The sequence below is a fragment of the Mus caroli genome, unplaced genomic scaffold (assembly GCF_978045245.1).
Source record: "Mus caroli unplaced genomic scaffold, Mus_caroli_1 scaffold_8, whole genome shotgun sequence".
Lineage (NCBI taxonomy): Eukaryota > Metazoa > Chordata > Mammalia > Rodentia > Muridae > Mus > Mus caroli.
Window position 1 is genome coordinate 112,711,508 of NW_028227263.1, and position 21,057 is coordinate 112,732,564.

Below are 21,057 nucleotides of genomic sequence, written 5' to 3' on the forward strand. Positions count from 1 at the left end.
CAACCACATGGTGGCTCAAAGACATCAGTGAACCTCTTCAGGTGTGTCTGAAGACAGCAACAGTGTACTCATATTCATAAAATAAATAAATAAATCTTTAAAAGAAACCCAAAACTTAAAAGTAAACAAAACACTTCAATGGGGAAAGAGATAGGAGTCGATGCCCAGCAAAGTAAAACGAGCTAAGGTCTGGAAAGAACGTTCAATGGGTAGAGTGCTCCTGTGTGTTATTGGAGACCTGAGTTCTACTCCCAGAACCTATGGAAAGCCAGACTTGTTAGCATGTGTCTATCGTTCGACTGATCCTGTTGAGAGATGGGAGGACACAGGTGAATCCCCAAAAGTTTGTAGACTAGCTACGCTGGCAATCAATAATGTCAGACAGCCAGAGGCCTGTCCTAAACAAAGGCTGAGAATTGTCTTCTGATCTCCACATGCCTGCTGTGATATGTGCGTGCCTGCTCTCCCTTATACACTCAAACACAAAACAGCAACCCAACAAGTAAAAGGGAGGGAGGACTGCAAGCAGTGTAAATTAAAGTGATGAACTCCATTAGTTATAATGGACATATAGATAGCATAACAGCACAACTCTTATTCTGTATAATAGTGGCAAAAATTGAGAAGACTCGTTGAACAGAGCAGGTGCTGGTGAGCAGGCTGAGGGACTGAAAGTCATACAAACAGGACACATTGGTCAGTGTGTAAGACTGACAAGCATGGAGCCATTGCTCTCTTCATCTGTTTCCTGATGTGACATGACAACACCTAAGGCTTCCTAAAGAAGGCTGGCTGGTCCTGAGGAAGGCCAAATGGCCTTCCCAGGGAGAAAGCTCTCACAGGCAAACCATTGACTCTGAGAAAACAGACCATCTTCACCTTTTAACACCCTATCCAGTTTTTTCCCAAAATACCATCTCAGGATCAGGCATGGCCCTGAATCTGAAACCTGTTGAGATTATTCAAACCAGCAAATCCAAGAACTGTTTCCTGTGCTCATGGAATCCCCAAGAAAAGGGTGAGGCTTCTTTTGTCTCTCGCTCAACAATGGTCTGTGTGACATAGCTTTGTGTGTAATTCCCTGTGTGCCTTCTCTTGATACATGTAAGTACTATGTTCTTCATTGGTGACCTTCTTGTGCCATCATGTCTAGAAGGTAAAATCTCACATGTAGAAATGAGACACGCAGACCTTGATGCCTGGATATTGACACACAGAAGAGAGGAACAGGTTAATGCTTTGATCAGGTTCATTTGCAATGGTCTCATCCAGAAGGCAGCTAAAATCCTTGGACTAATGACACAGGAGCAACTGCCTTATAACCCACAATCCCACACTCATATTTTAATGGAAAATCTTCATGGTCCTAGAGGAATCAAAGACTTTTATTATATTTACAGGAACTTCTGAAAGAGGAAAACAAATCAGTGAACACCAGGATGGGCAGTTAGAAAAGGGGTGACGATAAAGGGGTCACATTAAGAGCAGTGAAGGTGTTCATTATCATGACTACAGTGATTTTTGTTTTTTACACTAAATAAGACCTACCGTGCTAGGCGGTGTTGGAGTAGGCCGTTAATTGCAGCACTTGGCAATTAAAGCAGAAATATCTCTGAGTTGGAGTCCAGCCTGATCATCAGAGTGACTTCCAGAGCAGCCAGGGCACCCTGCTTCACAATACAAAACTACCACCACCACCATTAACAACAACAAACCTCTCACATTTTATAATTTATGCACAGTAGAGGGCATAGCAATTCTGCTTCCACCAAGCTTTAAAAAAAGAAATGGTTAAGTACAAAAGAAAATATTTTTAAAACCATCACTAAAATCTGATTTATTCTGTGTATTGGAAAAACAGAGTTTGACAAATGCCCTCCGGCCCCACAGTTTTTGGAAGAGATATCTACTTTGATCGAAGCAAGGCATCATGAACAGTAAAGACTGGCTTTGAGTTTTAATCAAAGGACTATCATATCTTTCTTCTTTCTCCACTCTCTGGCCCGTGTTGCCAGAAACATTTGAATATTTTCCTACAGAGAAATAACCAGAGAAGGCCAGAGAGCCTCTGTGTGCCTTCATCTCTCACAGCACAGTGCTAACAGCCTTCTTGGGTTTGCTGCCCTCAATTTTTACTAATCAAACCTGCTGTATGGATATATATGTGGCAAAATGCAATGGGCTTATTGTACACTTGATATCCTTGAAGGATTATACATGAAGTCGTACATGTTAGGCTTCGACATGTGTGACATGATACATACCAGCTGCCAGAGATGTACCAGCTTTAGCCCTAAGGACCAATAGTGATAGACTCTGGAAAGGAATTTACACAGATTACAAGAGCAATGGGGCTATTGACACCTCCCACATACCTGTCACCCATAGCTCATGTCTCTCTGCTCATGTCCAGGCATGAGTCAACATATGGGTGATGGATGTATCACAAAGGCCACTTTGGGAGTCATTTCTGCTGTCTGTCACTAAGCTGTGTGAACAGGTTGCACACTCCATGAACTCCAAGGTCCTAGTCCAAAGCAAATCTTCTCATATCAAAGAAGGGAGATCCAGCAGCTCAAGTTGTCTTTCAGTGTGAGATCTTTGTTTTATAAAGCAGCTGTCTTTTTGTGATGATTTGTATATGCATGGCCCAGGGAGTGGCACTATTAGAAACTATGGCCCTGTTGTGGTAGGTGTGGTCCTGGAATAGGTCTGGAAGCCAGTATTGTGCTAGCAGCCTTTAGATGAAGATGTACAACTCTCAGCTCCTCCTGCACCACGTCTGCCTGGATGCTGCCATGTTTCTGTTTTGATGATAATGGACTGAACCTCTGAACCTGTAAGCCATCTCCAATTAAATGCTGTCCTTATAAGAGTTGGCTTGTCCATGGTGTTTGTTCACAGCAGTAAGTCCCTAACTAAGACACTTTTTAAAACAGAGACATGGCTAGGGTACAGAGATAGAGCAGACAATGTGGGGAATGGCCAACCAATAACCAGTCAAACTTGAGATCCATCCCATGGTCAAGAACCAATCACTCACTCTATTAATGATACTCTATTATGCTTGCATACATGATCCTAGTCTGGCTGTCCTCTGAGAAGCTCCAAAGAGCATTTGACTCAGACAGATAAAGACACCCACAGCAAAACAGTGGACCCTGCTTGGGTACTCCTATAGAAGAGGGGGAAGGAATGCTGGCCCCAAAGGGGATAGGAACTCTATAGTAAGACCAACAGAGTCAACTAACCTGGACCTGTTGGGCTCACAGAGTCTAAATCACAAATCAAAAAGCACAGAGAATGGACATAGGCCTCCATGTACATTTGTAGCAGATGTGCAGCTTGGTCTTTATGTATGTCTGGAACAACTGTAGTGGTGGCTATCTCAAAACTGTTGCCTATCTGTGGGCTATGTTCTTCTAGCTGGGCTGCCTTGTCTGGCCTCAGTGGTAGAAGATACACCTAGCCTTGCAGAGATGATATAGTGGAAGGGGGGAGGTAGCCCAGGGAGGACCACCCGCTCAGACAAGAAGGGGAGGAGGAATGAGAGGAAGGATTGTGGTACAGGGTAGTGTGGAGGAGTTAAAGGGAATACATAATAAACAAATTAATTAATAAAACAAAGAAACCAAATCGAACAATAACAACAAACAAACAAACAAACACACAAACAAAGATGCTAGCTTTGGAGCCTGTGAAGAGCATTTCACACACATTGTACCTGTGAGGTTTCTCTCCATTAATGCTGAACAAGTGTTAATATAAAGCTAAAGGATTTCCTGAACTCACTGCCTTTGTAAGGCCTTCCCCCAGTATGAACTCTCTAATGCAGATTAAGGGTGGGTATTTGGCTAAAACATTTCCACACAATAAGTGGATTCATGTATAGTAAAAATTAACAAAATCCCGTGTTTTGACACTGCCTAGATCATTGAGTTGTCATATGAAAGACATTCTCATGCCCTTTGTATTTACAATAAACCTTAAGCACCACACTATTTGGGCAGCTGCCTACCCTCCATGGTTTTAGAATCTACTTTCCTTCTGATGCCCCTAGGTTATTACTTACTATTTAATTATGTTCCATTTGGTCTGCTCTTAACTCCAATTGGCAGCTCTCTGGACCAATTTTTTTTTTAAACAAGAAGTTCATTTGAACAACAAGATGCTTGACTTGAAGGGAAAACTATCTAGGATCATTTTGTTCTAGAGTAATTTATCCCTACTTCAAGACAGATTGACTTACATGTAACAGCTACATACAAAAAAGTTTTAAAACTGTCCTTGGTTTTACAATGATAAATGAAAAACATTAAAATTCTCCAATTGAACAAGGTATGCAAGGATTTGGTGTTGTTGGGTTCTTTTGTTAAAACAATGAGAGCAAAATAACTTACTGGAATGTAAAGATAAGAGCTGAATGAGCAGGCTACTAATGGAGAATGGGGTATTTTCACAGACCCAGTACTTTCCCCCAGACCATCTCCATCTGATGTCAACCAGAACAGAACACTGGCCACTTAGTTTAAAAAGGAAAAGAACAAAAAAGAGAGCAAAATGTTTGTGTACATCAGTCACTTTATGTAATAAAGAAATGGGGACAGAGAAATGAAAGAAGAGAGAAAACTATACTGTAGTAGTCAGGATGTGGCAGGACTAAGTTGTGGCTTTCTAATTGAGAATATATTCTTGGTCTATATCAGAATTCTGGAATAAAGAAGCATGGCTTCCATTCTAGTAGACTCCTCCAGTTTCCTGCTGGAACACATCAATTGTATCTTCATCTGAAAGAAAATTAAATTCAAGGTCCATGACTCATGTGGCTTACTAGTTAGGAAGGCTTTTTGGGCCAAGGGCAAAGAACAAAGGCTGTTGATGTTAAGTCATTCCAGGAACTGGCTAGCCATAAAGATAGGAGAGAGGCATACAAGGACATCCGGACTATCTCAGCTGAGTCAGAATTGCTGTTACCTCGCTCTGCACGTACAATTTGCTGATGTTTAAACTGTCCAATTGTGCATAACTGCGCCAATTCTTCCCCTGCCCCCAACTTTTTTGTATATAACCCCCTAGCTTCTGAGCCTCGTGGTCGATTCCTCTGTCTCCTGCGTGAGACATGTGTCATCCCGGAGCTCCGTCATTAAACTACCTCGTGTGTTTGCATCAAGATGGTCTCTTGTGATTCCTAGGGTGTGCACGCCATCTTGGTACTTGAGTGGGGGTCTCCCTACTGCGGTCTTTCATTTGGAGGTCCCACTGAGATGTGCGTGACACCCAGGAACCCCGAAGATCCCTTGGAGGTATGTTTGTGTGAGTCTTATATGTTGTCTGTTGTCTGAGTGCATGCTGCTGACAGCTTGCCACTGTGGACCATAAGGACCCAGTGGCTTTGTAAGGAGACGCCCTAGGGCTGCAGGCTGCAACCCTGGAAGAGGTTCCATGGGTGGAGGGGGGTGGATGTGGAACCTCATGCCCCGTCAAAAAGGTCAGGAGAGCCTGGCTGCTGTCTCTCAGAACCAAAGAGACAGATTGCTCCTTCTACTGGAGTGGGCGTGGAATCCCACCCTCTCTGCGGACACGTGTGTTTAGACATACTAGTGTCTTGTGTCTTTGTTTTGTTCCTGTTTTTTTTTTTTTTTTTTTTTCTGATTTTTGTTATGGGACAGACAGTGTCAACCCCTTTGTCTCTGACTGTGGACTATTGGACTGATGTTAGTTAGGGCAAGGGGACAAAATTTGTCAGTGATAGTTAAGAAAACCAACTTGGCGCGGTTTTCCCACAGGCGGGCACGCTCCCCAGCCCCCAGGCCCACAGGGACCTGGCAGTGCTGGCGGCACTCTGGGACGCGGCCACAGGCCAGAGTGGGGACTCCTGACTTTGGCGGTGGAGGTGGCTGAGCGCAGCTGGGGCTTGGTGCGGAGCAGTGCACAAACCTTCCCATTGTCTGCTGTTCACTTCTGGGTTCTGCAGGCACTGGGGTGGCAGAGGCTGGCTGTGTAGGTGTGTGGCCTCGGTGGCCAGCTGTGTGGGTGCGCATCCCCAGAGGCCTGGCTCTGGGTGCCACAAGCGAGATGGTGAGTGCAACACTCCACCGGTGCCCTCCGCACCACCGCCATGCACATCACATCGCCACCCGCTCTGGCACCGCCTGGCTCCCCGCTGCACCAGAGTCGCCCTGCGCCGACCTCCCCCACCCCCGACAGTGGCCCTGGCCAATAGCGCTTCGTGTCCACTGCCCTGGCTGCTTCTCATATCTGTCTAATTATGTTTTCCTTTCCCCTGCATCCCACCTGCCCGGCTCTAGGCTTTGACAGTACCAGAGTGCCTCTAGTTAGCAAAAAAGTGCTTTCACTTTGAGATGTCAGTGGCCCAGTGTGGCCAGCTGTGAGAGCTGCACTCCCTTCCCTGTCCCATGTGTTTTCTCTTCTCAGGTGGCCCCTGCCCTGAGTTGCTGGCAGTGAGTCTGTTCCAAGCTCCAGCTAGGGAGGCATCCTCCCACTTGGGGCTTCTCATGTCCCAGGTAAGGAGCACCTGTGAGTCTAACAAACAGGCTCTGATGGGGGTTTTGTCTCTGTGGGGCTAGAAAGTGCCCCAACATCTGACCAAGGTACTAGGAAGAGAGGACAGGAGAGATCGTAGACAATAGAAAAATTTGACTAGAATCTTGGTCGCAGTAGTAGGAGAGAAAGAAAAAAAACCAAAACAAAACAGGACTTAGACAGGGAACCTGGGCAACAGAAGACCAATGTGCTTAACAGAATTGAGTGAGTTGGAGTACCGAGCCTCAGCTAAAAAGGCTCAGCTGTGTCAGACTGAAGTTACTTATTTGGGATACACCCTTCGAGATGAGAAGCAGTGGCTAAAAGAAGCCAGAAAAAGACTGTAACTCAGATCCCCACCCCAACTACACCAAGGCAAGTAAGAGAATTTTTGGACACCGCTGGCTTCTGCAGGCTCTGGATACCTGGGTTGGCGACCTTAGTTACCCCGTTGTGCTCCCTAACCAAGGAAGGAGAAGTGTTTGTGTGGACCCCAGATCACCAGAAAGCCTTTAAAAAATTAAAAAGAGCCCTACTGATGGCTAGCCTTGGCCTTGCCTGACCTAACCAAGCTTTTCACTCTTCATATAGAAGAGAGAGAGCAGGGGTCGACAGAGGAGTCCTTACTCAGACTTTGGGACCTTGAAAAAGGCCAGTGGCTTACCAATCGTAGAAGTTAGACCCTGTTGCCAGCGGGTGGTTTTCTTGCATGAAAGCTATTGCTGCCCTAGCTCTGCTTGTCAAAGATGCTGATAAGCTCACTCTGGGACAACAAATAACTGTAGTGGCACCCCACTGGGGTCTTTCACATACTCTATTTCCAACTGTGCAGGTTTGTCTGTTTCATTGATTGGTTGCCCATCAAACCGGAATCTGTTCTGTCTCATTGACAAATCCTGCTGTTCACAATAGGCTTTCATTAGTTTACTAAGTGGTGTATGCCTCTTAATCTTAAACTGCACCACAGAACCATTGTGTCCTGCCACCTTCAAATTAATATGATCATTGTTCTCTGTCTTGACTCCTTCCTTGGGTCTCTCATTGGCCATGGTGAGTGCAGGGGTCTCCTCAGCTGCTGCTTCACAAAAGAGGCACCAGGTCTCCTCTGAAGGAGCACACAAGCAGCACCAGGGGCAGCAGAAGGAGGCAGCAGCAGTGGACTAGGCAGAGGATGCACACACATCCCTGGGCCATGTTTTTATGGCTCAGCTAATCCATGGTGGCTTCTCCTTTCTCCTTTCCTGTAATTCTTCTTCCTCATGGTTCTAAACACAGAAAACCTCAACCCCCACCTCTGCCTTTTCTGCCCAACTATTAGCTGTTGTCATCTTTATTTGCCAGTTACAATTAGCTGGGGGCAGGGCCACTCAGAGTCTTATGTGCAGACTCTGCTCTCTATGGGGAAACCAATATGTGGGGGGCAAATTAGCGTTAGAATATCAGCAGCATTAGGTAACCAACTATATCTATGTGGCTTTCTACGAGTGTGAACTTGTTGATGTGAAATAGGGCTAGGCCTTTAGCTGAAGAATTTGCCCAATACTGTGAACCTATACGATATTTTTCCTGTGGGAATTCTCTGATTCCAAACAAGGGTGTTTATATAGCTAAAGAATTTCTCATATATGTATCTCTCTCTGTCTCTCTCTGTCTCTCTCTGTCTCTCTCTGTCTCTCTCTGTCTCTCTCTGTCTCTCTCTGTCTCTCTCTGTCTCTCTCTGTCTCTCTCTCTCTCTCTCTGTGTGTGTGTATGTATAAAACTTTAGGCATTATCTGCCCCAAAACATAAAATACCGTGAATGTCCATATACATTTTAGGGCTTTCCTTTCTCTGAGTGTCACCCAGCAATTCAGGGGGTTCTAGAACAACTCATATCACTATCTGTCAATATACAGGTGGCATTTGCCATTTTCTTCTGCTTCCTGAGGATGTTGACCCATTTGTATAGCTCACTATCATGGCTGCTTTTGCAAAGCTGGCAGAGGATGCATAGGGCTAAAGAATACACAGGAACAGAAGTAGAGCTTCAGCAATGGATTCTCTCTAGCACAGGATTTTGTCTATGGAAAAAGATCTGATCCTTCTAAGGCAACTTCCAAAACATTCAAGAAAAATAATGATCTTGTAGGATGTGGCTGAAAAGTAGGAACTGAATTAGGCTTATAAGAAGCTATTGTGGAACACCAGACCTTTTCCAGCTGTAAGTTCAATGTTTCATGACTCCTTGACAATTTCCATACAAAGTTACCTTAATGGGGCAGTATTAGGAGATGGGCCTTTTGGGATGTGAGATGGGTCCAGTGTACCTTTCATTAGCAACTTTGTGGGTTCTTCTTTCTTCCACCCTTCTCCATCCTCTTTCTTCCACCATTTCAAACTCCTAACACTAGATGAGAGGGTTTTTTTTGTTGTTGTTGTTTTTTTGTTTTTGTTTTTTTGAAAAAGCATAGAGGGGAATTGGAAGGAAATAGGTCCTAGAATAAAGTCATGTGTCAGAAAGGGGCAACATTATCACTAGACTACTTCCTGTTGATTTGGGCATTAATTTCCTTGGGACAAGTTTGATCTTTGCTGTCAGGATATCAAATTTCTTTTTACTGTTTCTATTTTACACCTTACTAAAAGGTTATAACCAACAACAATCAACCAACCACCCCTCTCAGGGCCATCACATTTATATAGCCTCTAAAAGGTCCCCAGAATTGTACACATCACAAATAACAGAAACTATACACAGCTGGCAAAATTATTCCTGTTAGAGCATGAAGCAAATCATAGTCAGCTACTGTGGAAAATCTGAGGCCCCCCCCCATATCCTACACCTGGGCTTAAAACAAATCCATATTCCTATAATATTTCTGTGGTTTTTAAAGAAACCAAAATTCCAAAATTCATACCACATTTCCCTGTATCTGTTTTAAGTCTTCAATTGTGTTTAGTAGGAAATTATAAACAGAGACATTTTCACTGAAATAAGCGCTTTTTTTTGGTTTACTGACCAAGGTTTTCAAATCTTTATGAGTTTTGATGGCATCCTAAGTTTTTCATTTCCTGAAAAAATATAAACAAATCTCTGTCCCCAGTGCAAAGGTTTTGTGGAATTTCATTCTGATGTTAACACATCCTTCATGTATATAGGATGGTTTTATTCCTCAGTCTTTTCTATAACTCATTGTCTCTTGGATGCTGTTGTTCCTTTCTCATCACCATTCATAAAATGTAAAGTTAACAGAGCACTATTTGGTCTATGCCCAGGGACAGACTACCCTTTTAGAAAGTAAAGAGCAGAATGGATCTTTTGTTTGCCCATTTCAGCCATTTTTTTTGTTTCCTAGATCTCCATTTCCACCAGCACAACCATTTCCTCAATCTTCTTGATGTAGATTTATGACGAAGAAAAAGAACAAACAGAAAATCCTATTTGGGAGTAGATTGGGAGATTCTCCAGTAATTGTGGCTGCAATAAATTTTTAATGGTGCCTTGAAAAATATCCTATCTTTCACCCCCTGCTTTTTTTGTTTACTGCATTTGAAATCACATTCCAATTCTGCCTTAGCTCCATCACATCTTTTGCTACTTTATGTGTTCTACTTTATTCTCTTTTCCCCTCATCTTCTTCCACCAGTTCAATCCAATAACACCATTTTTTCCTTATTTTTTTATTTAAATAATTTTTTATTAGGTATTTTCTTCATTTACAATTCAAATGCTATCCGGAAAGTCCCTTATACCCTCTCCCTGCCCTGCTCCGTCCCACACCCAGTCCTGCTTTCTGGCCCTGGCATTCCCCTGTATTGGGGGCAAATAATCTTTGCAAGACCAAGGGCCTCTCCTCCCAATGATGGCTGATTAGGCCATCTTGTGCTACATATGCAGCTAGAGAGATGAGCTTGGGGAGTACTGGTTAGATCATATTGCTGTTCCTCCTATAGAGGTACAGACCCCTTCAGCTTCTTGGGTACTTTCTCTAGCTCCTCCATTGGGAACGCTGTGTTCTATCCAATAGATGACTGTGAGCATCTACTGCTGTATTTGCCAGGCACTGGCATAGCCTCACAAGAGACAGCTATATTAGGGTCATGTCAGCAAAATCTTGCTTACATATGTAATAGTGTCTGCGTTTGGTGGTTGATTATGTTATGGATCCCTAGATGGGACAGTCTCTGCATAGTCCTTCCTTCTGTATCAACTCCTTATATGGGTATTTTGTTCCTCATTCTAAGGAGGGATGAAGTATCCACACTTTGGTCTTCCTTCTTCTTGATTTTCTTGTGTTTTGCAAATTGTATCTTGGGTATTCTAAGTTTCTGGGCTAATATACAGTTATCAATGAGTGCATATCATGTGAGTTCTTTTGTGATTAGGTTACCTCACTAAGGATAATACCCTCCAGATCCATCCATTTGCCTAAGAATTTTATAAATTCATTGTTTTTAATAGCTGAGTAGCACTCCATTGTGTAAATGTACCACCTTTTCTGTATCCATTCCTCTGTTGAGGGACATCTGGGTTCTTTCCAGCTTCTGGCTATTATAAATAAGGATGCTATGAACATAGTGGAGCATGTGTTCTTATTACCAGTTGGAACATCTTCTTGGTATAACACTAGTTAAGAGGAAAAAAAAGGTGAGAGGAAAGAAGACATCCCCAAATAAAATCAGGGGTTTAAATGGGATGATATATTTTGTCTACTTCCTGCTGATTGGGGGTGTCTAGTTCTTATACTGGTCTTATACTCTCTTTTGTACCAAGTAAGTAACCTTTGTGGATACTAGGTTCATAACACTGATAAAACTGTAGTGAGTTTGCTCAAGATATTAAAAGAGATGCTTAAGAAGAGAGTGAATGCCTTTAATCCAAGCACTCATGGGGCAAATACATGTGAATCCTAGTGAGTTCGAGGCCAGCATGATCTACACAGCAAGTTCCAGCTAGCAAGGAATAAATAGTGAAAATAACTCAAAAGAAGAAAGAAAAGGAGAGAAAAATTGATGGAAGCAAAGAGGAGTAACAGGAGGCAGAGGAGTAAGAGTAAGAGGACAAAGTAAGAGGATGAGAAGGAGTAGGAGCAAGAGGAGGAAGTGGAGGAGGAGGAGGAGGAGGAGGGGAAGAAGAAGAAGAAGAAGAAGAAGAAGAAGAAGGAAGAAGAAGAAGAAGAAGAAGAAGAAGAAGAAGAAGAAGAAGAAGAAGAAGAAGAAGAAGAAGAAGAAATTTAAATGAGTGGGTTGTAGTGGTACATTTCTTAAATCTTAGAACAAAGGGGCAGAAGCAGGCAGTTTGCTCCACTTTTGAGCACAGTCTAGTATATTTAGTGAATATCTGTCTCAATCAAATCAAAGATTAAAATGGGAAATAGCAAATAACATCAGGAAAGAAGGCAAGAACATCACTTTAGTCCCAATAGTCAAAGAATAACAAGTGAGGATAAACATTTTTCTGTGATGAAAATGAACACTGGCCAATCAAGTGTGTTAGAACAATGATTCACAAATGTTAAATTCTTTCAATGAATGGAGTAAGGAAGCTTTCTTCTTAACTGTCTCAGGGGGACAAGAGTTACCTTACCCAACAATAAACTTTTTGGCAGACGAATACCCTACATCAAAGTATTCATCAAAATCCATTAGCATTTTACAAAGTCCCACCTAACCAAATAGAGCCATGCACTAGATGGAGAAGCTCTGGTGTTTTTAATCTGCAGAGAGAAGGATGGTAGAATAGCTTTCTCTGACTTACATGTGTAGTGAGGAGAATTAGGTCACAGCATTCATAGTCTCTAGACCACCCTTAGCTCTCAGAAGGCAGGAGACCTGACTCAGAAACAAGCTTTGGCAAGACAATGGTGAGTTGGAGGCCTGGATCACAGATATTAGGCCTTAGTCTATGCAAGATGGCCTCCTAATGTGCTGTTTGGTTTGAATCTGGTTCCTTGTGTCCCCTTAGAGTTCCCGTGCTCAAAACTTAGTTCCCATGATAGGGTCTCAAGATATGATGTGATGGAGAAGCAGGAGACAACTGGAAAGGTGATTAGATCTCTGGGGTGTTGTCATGGGAAGGGACAAATGCTATAGACTGGGTGAGTGGTGGAGACAACCCACACACTGACTTGGCCATATGACTCATGGTATTTTCTGTCTCTATGCTGATGAGGTGGTCCTCAACAGAGGGTAAAAAATGAGGCTGCAGGACTTTGGACCTGGAGCCTTCGAAATGATTAGTTTTTCTTTATAAATACTCAGCCATGGTTATTTTATCATAGCCTTATGAAAAAGCATAACACCCTGTAACCTCCCCCTGCAACCTGAAGCTCGCTGAACCAGACCTTGCCTTTGCTGCCACTAAGGAGATTATCTAGGGTGGATCCTGCCTCCCTAGATCACTCTAATGTTCAACCACTGTCGCTGCTACCTGCTGGGAAGTCGGACTAGCTATTCCGGAGACTACATGTGGTCACTTGCAGCTGGACTCCAAGGATGAATTGGCAGAAATGGGCCTCCCTCCTCCTTTATAAAGCGAGTCTGCCATTAAACATTTGATCCTTGAGCAGACTAGTTGTCTTGGTTCCATTATTTCTTGACCCGCCTAGGTCTCCTCTTCTTTTTTAGCTCCAGGCTGCCTCCCAGGCTCGATCCCGGACATGGGAGCCGTAGGCCGGCCCCAACAACACCCTTTACTCTTTTCAGAGCATACTTTCTAATGAGAGAACGTGCACCTGCTGGGCCTTCCAACATCCTCTGCATCATGAGGAACCTATATATATTCTTCTGGGTATGCTTCATGGTGTGAGCCTGGGACCCATTCGAGGACATGGCTCATTGGTGGATCTGAGGCACAGGGCCTTAGGACTGGCCACAGGGCAACTATTTGGTGACTGGTGTGGAAAAGGACGTTTTTGCCATGTTCACAGAGCAAAGCTACAGGACAGGTCCTAAAGGTCCTAAAGGACTCTGGATCCCCACTCTGTGTAACACCCAGTGGGGAAGTAACTGGGTAGTTGATATTAGGATAAACTGAGTTTTTGTTCTGACCAGGTGCCACACTGATTTCCAGGCTGTAATTCTGTTCACTGTGAGTGACGTGAACCCTAAAGACAGCCTTCGAAAATGGTACTTCTATTTTTGTCTTCTAGATTTGACACACTGTAATACACAGACACTGCTCAAATGGCTCATGTATGAAACAGAGGGAAGCAGGGCCAGATTCTGTAATTTAGAGCCTGTGTGGTCCTCAAGAGTCCCTTGGTGTCACTGGCTTTACTCAGTTCCATGTTGCTGGGGAGTTCACTTGGAGAGGTCATATATTTGCCCTGTGGACCCTGTCCCATGAGGATGACACATACTCAGGTGTAGTGACTATTGTCTCTTAGCATTCTCTGAAGCATTCTGCCGGGAATTTTGGCATTTCCACAGTTCAGCAGTGGTACTTCAAGTCCCACTGGTTGTCCTTGCAGTATCCTTCATCTCAATCAGACTGAAATAAAAAAATCCAGGCTTTCCTGTGCATTGCAAGGCTTTTATTGTTGGATTCTGTTTTTAGACACCTGGGGGAAAGGATTAGGGCTTGCTGCATCGATGCAGGTAACCAGGCAAATATCTTCTTTGAGATCAAAAGTGTACCCATCAGCATGACGAGCTGGCTTCTATTTTTCCTGCAAACAGAAAGCCAAGTGAGGCCTTAGAGGTAATGGAGATCTCATTCCCCACCATGCATGGAGTCATCTTCTAGAAGGACCTGTAGCTGTTTCACAATTTTCTTGTGTCTGACTATGACCATGGAACCTTATCGTTAACCTGTTGAGATAAGCTTTGTAAAGAGCCTCCAATCCAGTCAGATTGGAGGAGTCACCTTGTGAGACAACATAGGCACAAGTGGGACATAATGGGGAGGAGTTGACAGGCTTCCATGTGATCCTCTGGACAGCTGGGGCCCCACAAGGGAACTGACTCCTGTCACATGATGATGATGTCACTTAGATATCTGCATCTGAGGCATGACTTATCCCACCAGTTCTAAGAACAACAGGGGCTTCGATTTAATGCTATCCTTGAATGTCCCCAGCCTGGAGTCCACCAAGTGGCCTTAGAAATGCAAAGAACAGGTAAACAGTTGAGTATTTTGGGGCTGGATTGGTAGGCTTGAAAAGTTTGGATAGAAGACCCAGGCTGGAGAAGTGTGCCAGGTCCCAAGCATGTGCACCTAGACTTGGAAGGCTCTGTCAGGAAGGCTGATGGAGGCCAAACTTGGGCAGGGACTAGTGTGGCTTGGCTGAGTTGAGCAGGGAGGCCCAGCTCAGGCAGCCTGAGAGTCCCTTCCTGCCCCATCCTCCTGATATCCTCAATCAGGTGTGTCACATTTCTGGATTCTAAAAGAAGCTTTAGTGGTGGGTAGGAGCACAAGCCCTGCCTCTAACCAGACACATAGAGACTCAACTCGAAAGCAGTTGCATGTGCCTTGTCTTCCTTTGTCATCTTGCTATCAATGCATTTCTTGAGTTTTCCCTTATTTTCCAGTGTTTCAGGATCATCTTTGTATTTTTCCACATACTTAACATACTCTTCTGGGGTCCTGTAAAAAAATAGATGAACATCCTGTTTTATAGCTGGACAAATGCCACAATCTGGAACACAAAGACAAAGTGACCCTCCCTGGCAAAACATGCATCAGTATATCCCAGGCAATACGTTGTGTGAGAGTCTGAAGAGCTTGCATCCCGGAACCCCACACGGTAATATCCACCTCCTCCTGAAGCCAGGAGGAGCAGGGCAGCCCCAAGGATCACCAGAGCACCAGCAAGCTTCATAGTAATTTTGGCAGGTACTCCTACCCAGCTTGGTTCCCTCTTATAACTGCCCTGATCTGCTCAGTGGGCAGGGAGGGGCCCCTGTCTTAGCTTCTTCAGGTCCCTACCAGGACACATCTTGAAACTTCCTGGGGGTGTATTTTTTGAGTTATTTGGAGATATGTATTTTGGCAGGATTCTGGTCAATATCCTGTCTCAACTTGTTTTCTTTCTTAGTGATCTTCTTCAGGTCACTTCTCATTTGACAGCCAAAGGGAAAGTATGACTAGAGAGTGGATCAAATGGCCTCTCAATCAGACCTCCAGAGTGAGACCCCTGTCCCCAGTGTCCCCCTGTCACACTGGGAACTACAATGTTTAGTTATGAGCCTTACTCACAGTTTGTGTCCATACAAGCCAGACTTCAGACCACTGGCCATTGTGACCCTGCCCTGTCTTTGCCCTGCCCCTATCATCCCTGTGCTTCATGGCTTCTTTTGAACTAGTTTCTTCAACCCAAGCTTCTCCAGCTGTTGTAGGCATCCTTCAACTTGATCCTTTGTTTTTGGTGATTTTTTTTTTTTTTGAGATAGCGTCTCTCTACACAGCGTAGGCTTTCCTGGAACTATATAGGCCATGTAAACCTTGAGCTCACAGTGGTCTTTGTTCCTCTTTCCCATGTGTGTGTGTGCTGGAATTAAAGGCAATAAGTGCTATAGCTGCCTAAACGTGATCTCTTAAAGCCGTGGTTGGGGTTTCTTTGTTTTTGTTTTGTTTTGTTTTGCTTGAGACAGGATCTTGCCCAAATTAGTCTTGAGTCCTTAACCCTCCTTAGAAAGTATGTGTGTATCTGTGTGTGTGTGTGTGTGTGTTTGTGTGAGTGTGTGTATGTGTGGTGGATCCATATTTCCTTGGGGCTGTTGGTAAGCAGTTTTAGTAGTGCCTGGGTATGTTGTTTCACATCTTTGATGACAGCTCTTAGGAGGCAGAGGCAGTCAAATCTCTGTGAGTGACATGTCAGCCTGGTGTACTCACAATGTTCCAGGACAGCCAGAATTACACAGGAGGCACTGCTAATAACAATCATTAATGTGGTATGTAAGTTCAGAAGCTAGTGTCTCTTTCTGTTCATTTTTTCATAAATAATCAAAGATTGGAGTGACCTGACCCCCTAATTAGCTTTTGCCCATGTTTTCATTGCTGCTCTAGCTACTTTGATTATTGGTCCAAAAGCCAGCATGAGGGCAATTTCCAATTTTCCACAGCTACCCAGAAAGTACTAGAGTCCAATTTCAGCTAGTTACTCCAGCTCCTGAAGGCTCAGTGTCAGTCCATCTGTATCAGAATGTCTTGCTGAGTTTTGCTACCACAAAATTCCAAATTACACATCAGCCATCTCTTCCAGGGTCAAGGGGGTGCATCCTCAACTTGCAGGGGCACAGTAGAGGAACTATTATGAAGATTGTTAAGAGGCAAGTTTATGGTAGTCTCCATGACCCTCCTACCTATGGAAGCAGACAGTTTAGGCCCATTTACTCAGCCAGCAGACACACTGGAGCTGTCCCCCCCTGGCATCACCATTTTAGGCCTCATGAAAGGCTTCTCTTTAGAGGGCTTTTGTCCTATTTGCAGAAGCATGGGCTGAACAGACAGTGATGGAAGAGGCTGAAGACAGCAGAGCAAAGCCTGAGGCAGGGATGTGAAAGATGAGACGTCAGCAGTATGAGCTGTGAAATAGGCCAAGCTACTTGCTGCCTGTGGTAGTTCAAGCACTTGGCAGGTTAAGGGCAGGAGACAGAGGGGTCATGGAATGAAGAGAGGGCAGATGCAGACTCTGAGGTAGGATAAAATGGATCCAGAAGAGACAAACTTTAGGCCCTGTTTACCAGAAGAGTTCCAGATAGCTGTGGAGATTTTGGAGACTCCACCAGGGTCTAGAGCCACCCCACAGCTGAGTGCCAAGGGCCTGGTTTCCTGTCCATACTGTGGAGGAGGCTTCAGCATAGGTAGGCCTCTGGGTCCCATGCTAGTGTGAGGATTGAAGGTACCAGAAGCTATCACTGCTGCCTCTACCACTTTCTAGCTGTTGGGGCTGGTATATTGCTGCTGTTAATTTAAATACTAAGTACTGGACCCCATGATCTGGACTCCCACATCCTCTGATTCTTTGGTAATGTGGTAAGTAAATTTTCACATATAGCAAATGTTGCTTTGTAAACTCTGCTCATCTTATTCCTGTCTGGTTAAAAAAGTGTGGTTGTCAGCTAATTCTGGAGAGAGGAGGGGTATTCTGGGCATTTTTTTTACTGGGCTGAGAGGGTCACAGGTAGGGATCAGAAGTCAAGAGAAGAGGAGAGAGGAAAAGAAAGAAGATGTAGAGAGGGGAAGGCTGCCATGAAGCCCGATGGCTCAGGAGAATGTGACCAGCATCACTGGACAATGAGGACAGGCTGATGGAACAGAAATAACCCTGAGGGACACTTATAAGCAAGTGAAATGGGGCCTATGGATTGGATGTAAGTTAAAATAGTACACAACCTGTCTGATCTAGGCCTATAGCTCTTTAAATAATAAACCAAGTCTTTGTGTCTGTTATAGAGGCCAGCTAAAACATAGATTTCATTTACAGCCAGTTTCTGCTCATTGTTGTCAAACATGGTGGGCAAAGAAGTGGTTGAAGCCAGCCTCAAAGAGCATCCCCCTACCTGAGAACAATTTCTGTCTTTGTGATTAAGGGGATCCCAGACAGGTAACTTGGACACATCTGCTTTAGCTCCCAACAAGTGGGGCCACAGGTAGGAAGCACCATGTGTGCACCTCATTTCCTTGGACTTTGCCAGTCATCTGACTGCTCTGTGTAACCTAGAACGTAGAATTTACCCTTTAACTAGTGTGTTTGTCATTGACAGACACTCTATACTAGGTATGGCACCATTTCTCTATAAGTGTCACCCAAGGGAAAACCAGGGCCTTCATATGCTCTACCCTCAGTGCCTAAAACATTTTTTCTTCACCTGCCTGGGAAATTTGTCACTTAAGTCCCTAGAGTGCTTCAAAAGCCAACATGTATGAGGGAGAGCCTGATATGCCTTCAACGTGTGTGAGACACACACCAAACTCTCACATTGATCCTTGGTCCCTGTTATGGCAGGGTTGAGCAGTGTATGGTGGGTGCTTAAAAAGTAGGGTAGAGGTGTCCTGGGTCTCTCAGAGACCAGTCTGTGCAGGTGAGCATGCAGACTACAGAAGAGGCACGACATCTGGGACAGGCCCCGTTTCTGGCCCACCTTCCCCACCAGAGGAGAGGTGGCCACCTGGGAGGGTTCTGACCACCAGAACAGGTGGGAGAGCCATCTTGTGTCCCAGGTCCCTCAGAGACCAGTCTGTGTTGGAGAGTGTGCGGACTGCTCAGGCAACACATCTTCTGGGATGGGCCTGGTTTTGGGCTTTCATCAGATCTTCAGCCGGGAGGCAGATCTGAGAGCCAGACCTCCGTGCACCTTCCCTGCAAGAGGAGAGCATGCCTGCAGAGAGTACTCTGACCACTGAGACTCAGGAGAGATCTGCCCTCCCAGGACTGCTCACAGAGGCTAACAGAATCACAGGAGGAACAAGCTCCAGCCAGAGACAGCTATAACAACTAACACCAGAGATTACCAGATGGTGAAAGACAAATGTAAGAATATTACTAACAGAAACCAAGACCACTCACCATCATCAGAACCCAGCATTCACACCTGAGAGAGTCCTGGAAACCGGAACACACCCAAAATGCAAGATTCAGATTTAAAATCGTATCTCATGATGCTGGTAGAGGATTTTAAGAAGGAAATTATTAACTCACTTAAAGAAATACAGGAGAACACGGCTAAACAGGTAGAAGGCCTTAAAGAGGAAGCACAAAAATCCTTTAAAGAATTACAGGAAAACACAACTGAACAGGTGGGAGGCCCTTGGTCTTGCAAACTTTATATGCCCCAGTACATGGGAAACACCAGGGCCAAGAAGTGGGAGTGGGTGGGTAGGGGAGCAGGGTGGTGAAGGGTATAGGGGACTTTCAGGATAGCATTTGAAATGCAAATGAAGTAAATACCTAATAAAAAAATCTTACTAACAGAAACCAGACCGCTCACCATCATGAGAACCGAACACTCCCACCTCAGCCAGTCCTGGATACACCGAAAACCTGAAAAGCAAGAATCAGATTTAAAATCATATCTCATGATGTTGGTAGAGGAATTTAAAAAGGGCATTAATAACTCACTTAAAGAAATTCAGGAGAACACCGCTAAACAGATAGAAATCCTTAAAGAACTACAGGAAAACACTGCTAATCAGGTAGATGTCCTTAAAGAGGAAACACAAAAATCCATAAAGAATTACAGGAAAACACAACAAAACAGGAGATGGAATTGAACAAAACCATCCAAGATCTAAAAAGGGAAGTAGAAACAATAAATAAAACCCCAAGGGGATTTTCTCTGGAGATAGAAACTCTAGAAAGGAAATCTGGAACCATAGATTCGAGCATTAGCAACAGAATACAAGAGATGGAAGAGAGAATCTCAGGTGCAGAAGGTTCCATAAAGAACATGGACAGAACAATCAAAGAAAATGGAAAATGCAAAAAGATCCTAATGCAAAACATCCAGGAAGTCCAAGACAGAATGAGAAGACCAAACCTACAGATAATAGGAGTAGATGAGAATGAAGACTTTAAACTTAAAGAGCCAGCAAATATCTTCAACGAAATTATAGAAGAAAACTTCCCAAACCTAAGGAAAGAGATGCCTACAGAACTCCAAATAGACTGAACCAGAAAAGAAATTCCTCTAGACACATAATAATCAGAACAACAAATGCATTAAATAAGGACAGAATATTAAAAGCAGTAAGAAAAAAAAAAGGTCAAGTAACATCTGAAAACAGACCTATTATAATTATAACAGAGTTTACAACAGAGATTATAAAATCCAGAAGATCCAAGACAGATGTTACACAGAAACTAAGAGACCACAAATGTCAGTCCAGGCTACTATACCCAGCAAAATTCGCAATTACCATAGATGGAGAAATCAAAGTATTTCATGATAAAACCAAATTCACAGAATATCTTTACACGAATCCAGCCATTCAAAGGATAATAAAGTGAAAACACTAACACAAGGACAAAAACTACACCCTAGAAAAAGGAAGAAAGTAATCCTTCAAGAAGCCTAAAAGAAGACAGCAGCAAGAACATAATCCCAACTTTAACAACAAAAATAACAGGAAGCAACAATTACTTTTCTTTAATTTTTCTATATATCAATGGACTCAATTCACCAATAAAAAGACATAGACTAACAGACTGGAAACATAAACAGGAAGCAACATGTTGCTGCTTACAGGAAACCTACCTCAGGAACCAAGACAGACACTACCTCAGAATAAAAGGTTGGAAAACAATTTTCCAAGCAAATCACCCGAAGAAACAAGTTGGACTAGCCATTCTAATATCGAATAAAATTGACTTCCAACCCAAAGTTATCAAAAAAGACAAGGAGGGGCATTTCATACTCATCAAAGGTAAAATCTACCAAGTTGAACTCTCATTTTTGAATATCTATGATCAAAATGTAAAAGCAGCCAGATTCATTAAAGACACTTTAGTAAAGCTCAAAGCACACATTGCACCTCACACAATAATAGTGGCAGACTTCAACACCCCACTCTCACCAATGGACAGAGCCTGG

The 21,057-nt window shown here is 43.7% G+C and overlaps 1 protein-coding gene across 2 annotated transcripts; it reads right to left on the reverse strand.

The window, feature by feature from the left end:
• Positions 1-4,737: 4,737 nt before the first annotated feature.
• Positions 4,738-7,592, reverse strand: LOC110288005 (small ubiquitin-related modifier 2-like). Of its 2 annotated transcripts, none has more exons than XM_021154468.1 (3): positions 7,435-7,592; positions 5,938-5,948; positions 4,738-4,787 (listed from the first exon to the last, which is right to left on the reverse strand). In XM_021154468.1, exons 1-3 carry the CDS (start codon positions 7,590-7,592, stop codon positions 4,738-4,740), a joined length of 219 nt encoding a protein of 72 aa, XP_021010127.1. The 2 variants fall into 2 exon arrangements, with proteins under 2 accessions (XP_021010127.1, XP_021010126.1); XM_021154467.1 differs by lacking the exon at positions 5,938-5,948 and adding an exon at positions 5,681-5,682 and having other exon boundaries at positions 7,357-7,592.
• Positions 7,593-21,057: the final 13,465 nt, after the last annotated feature.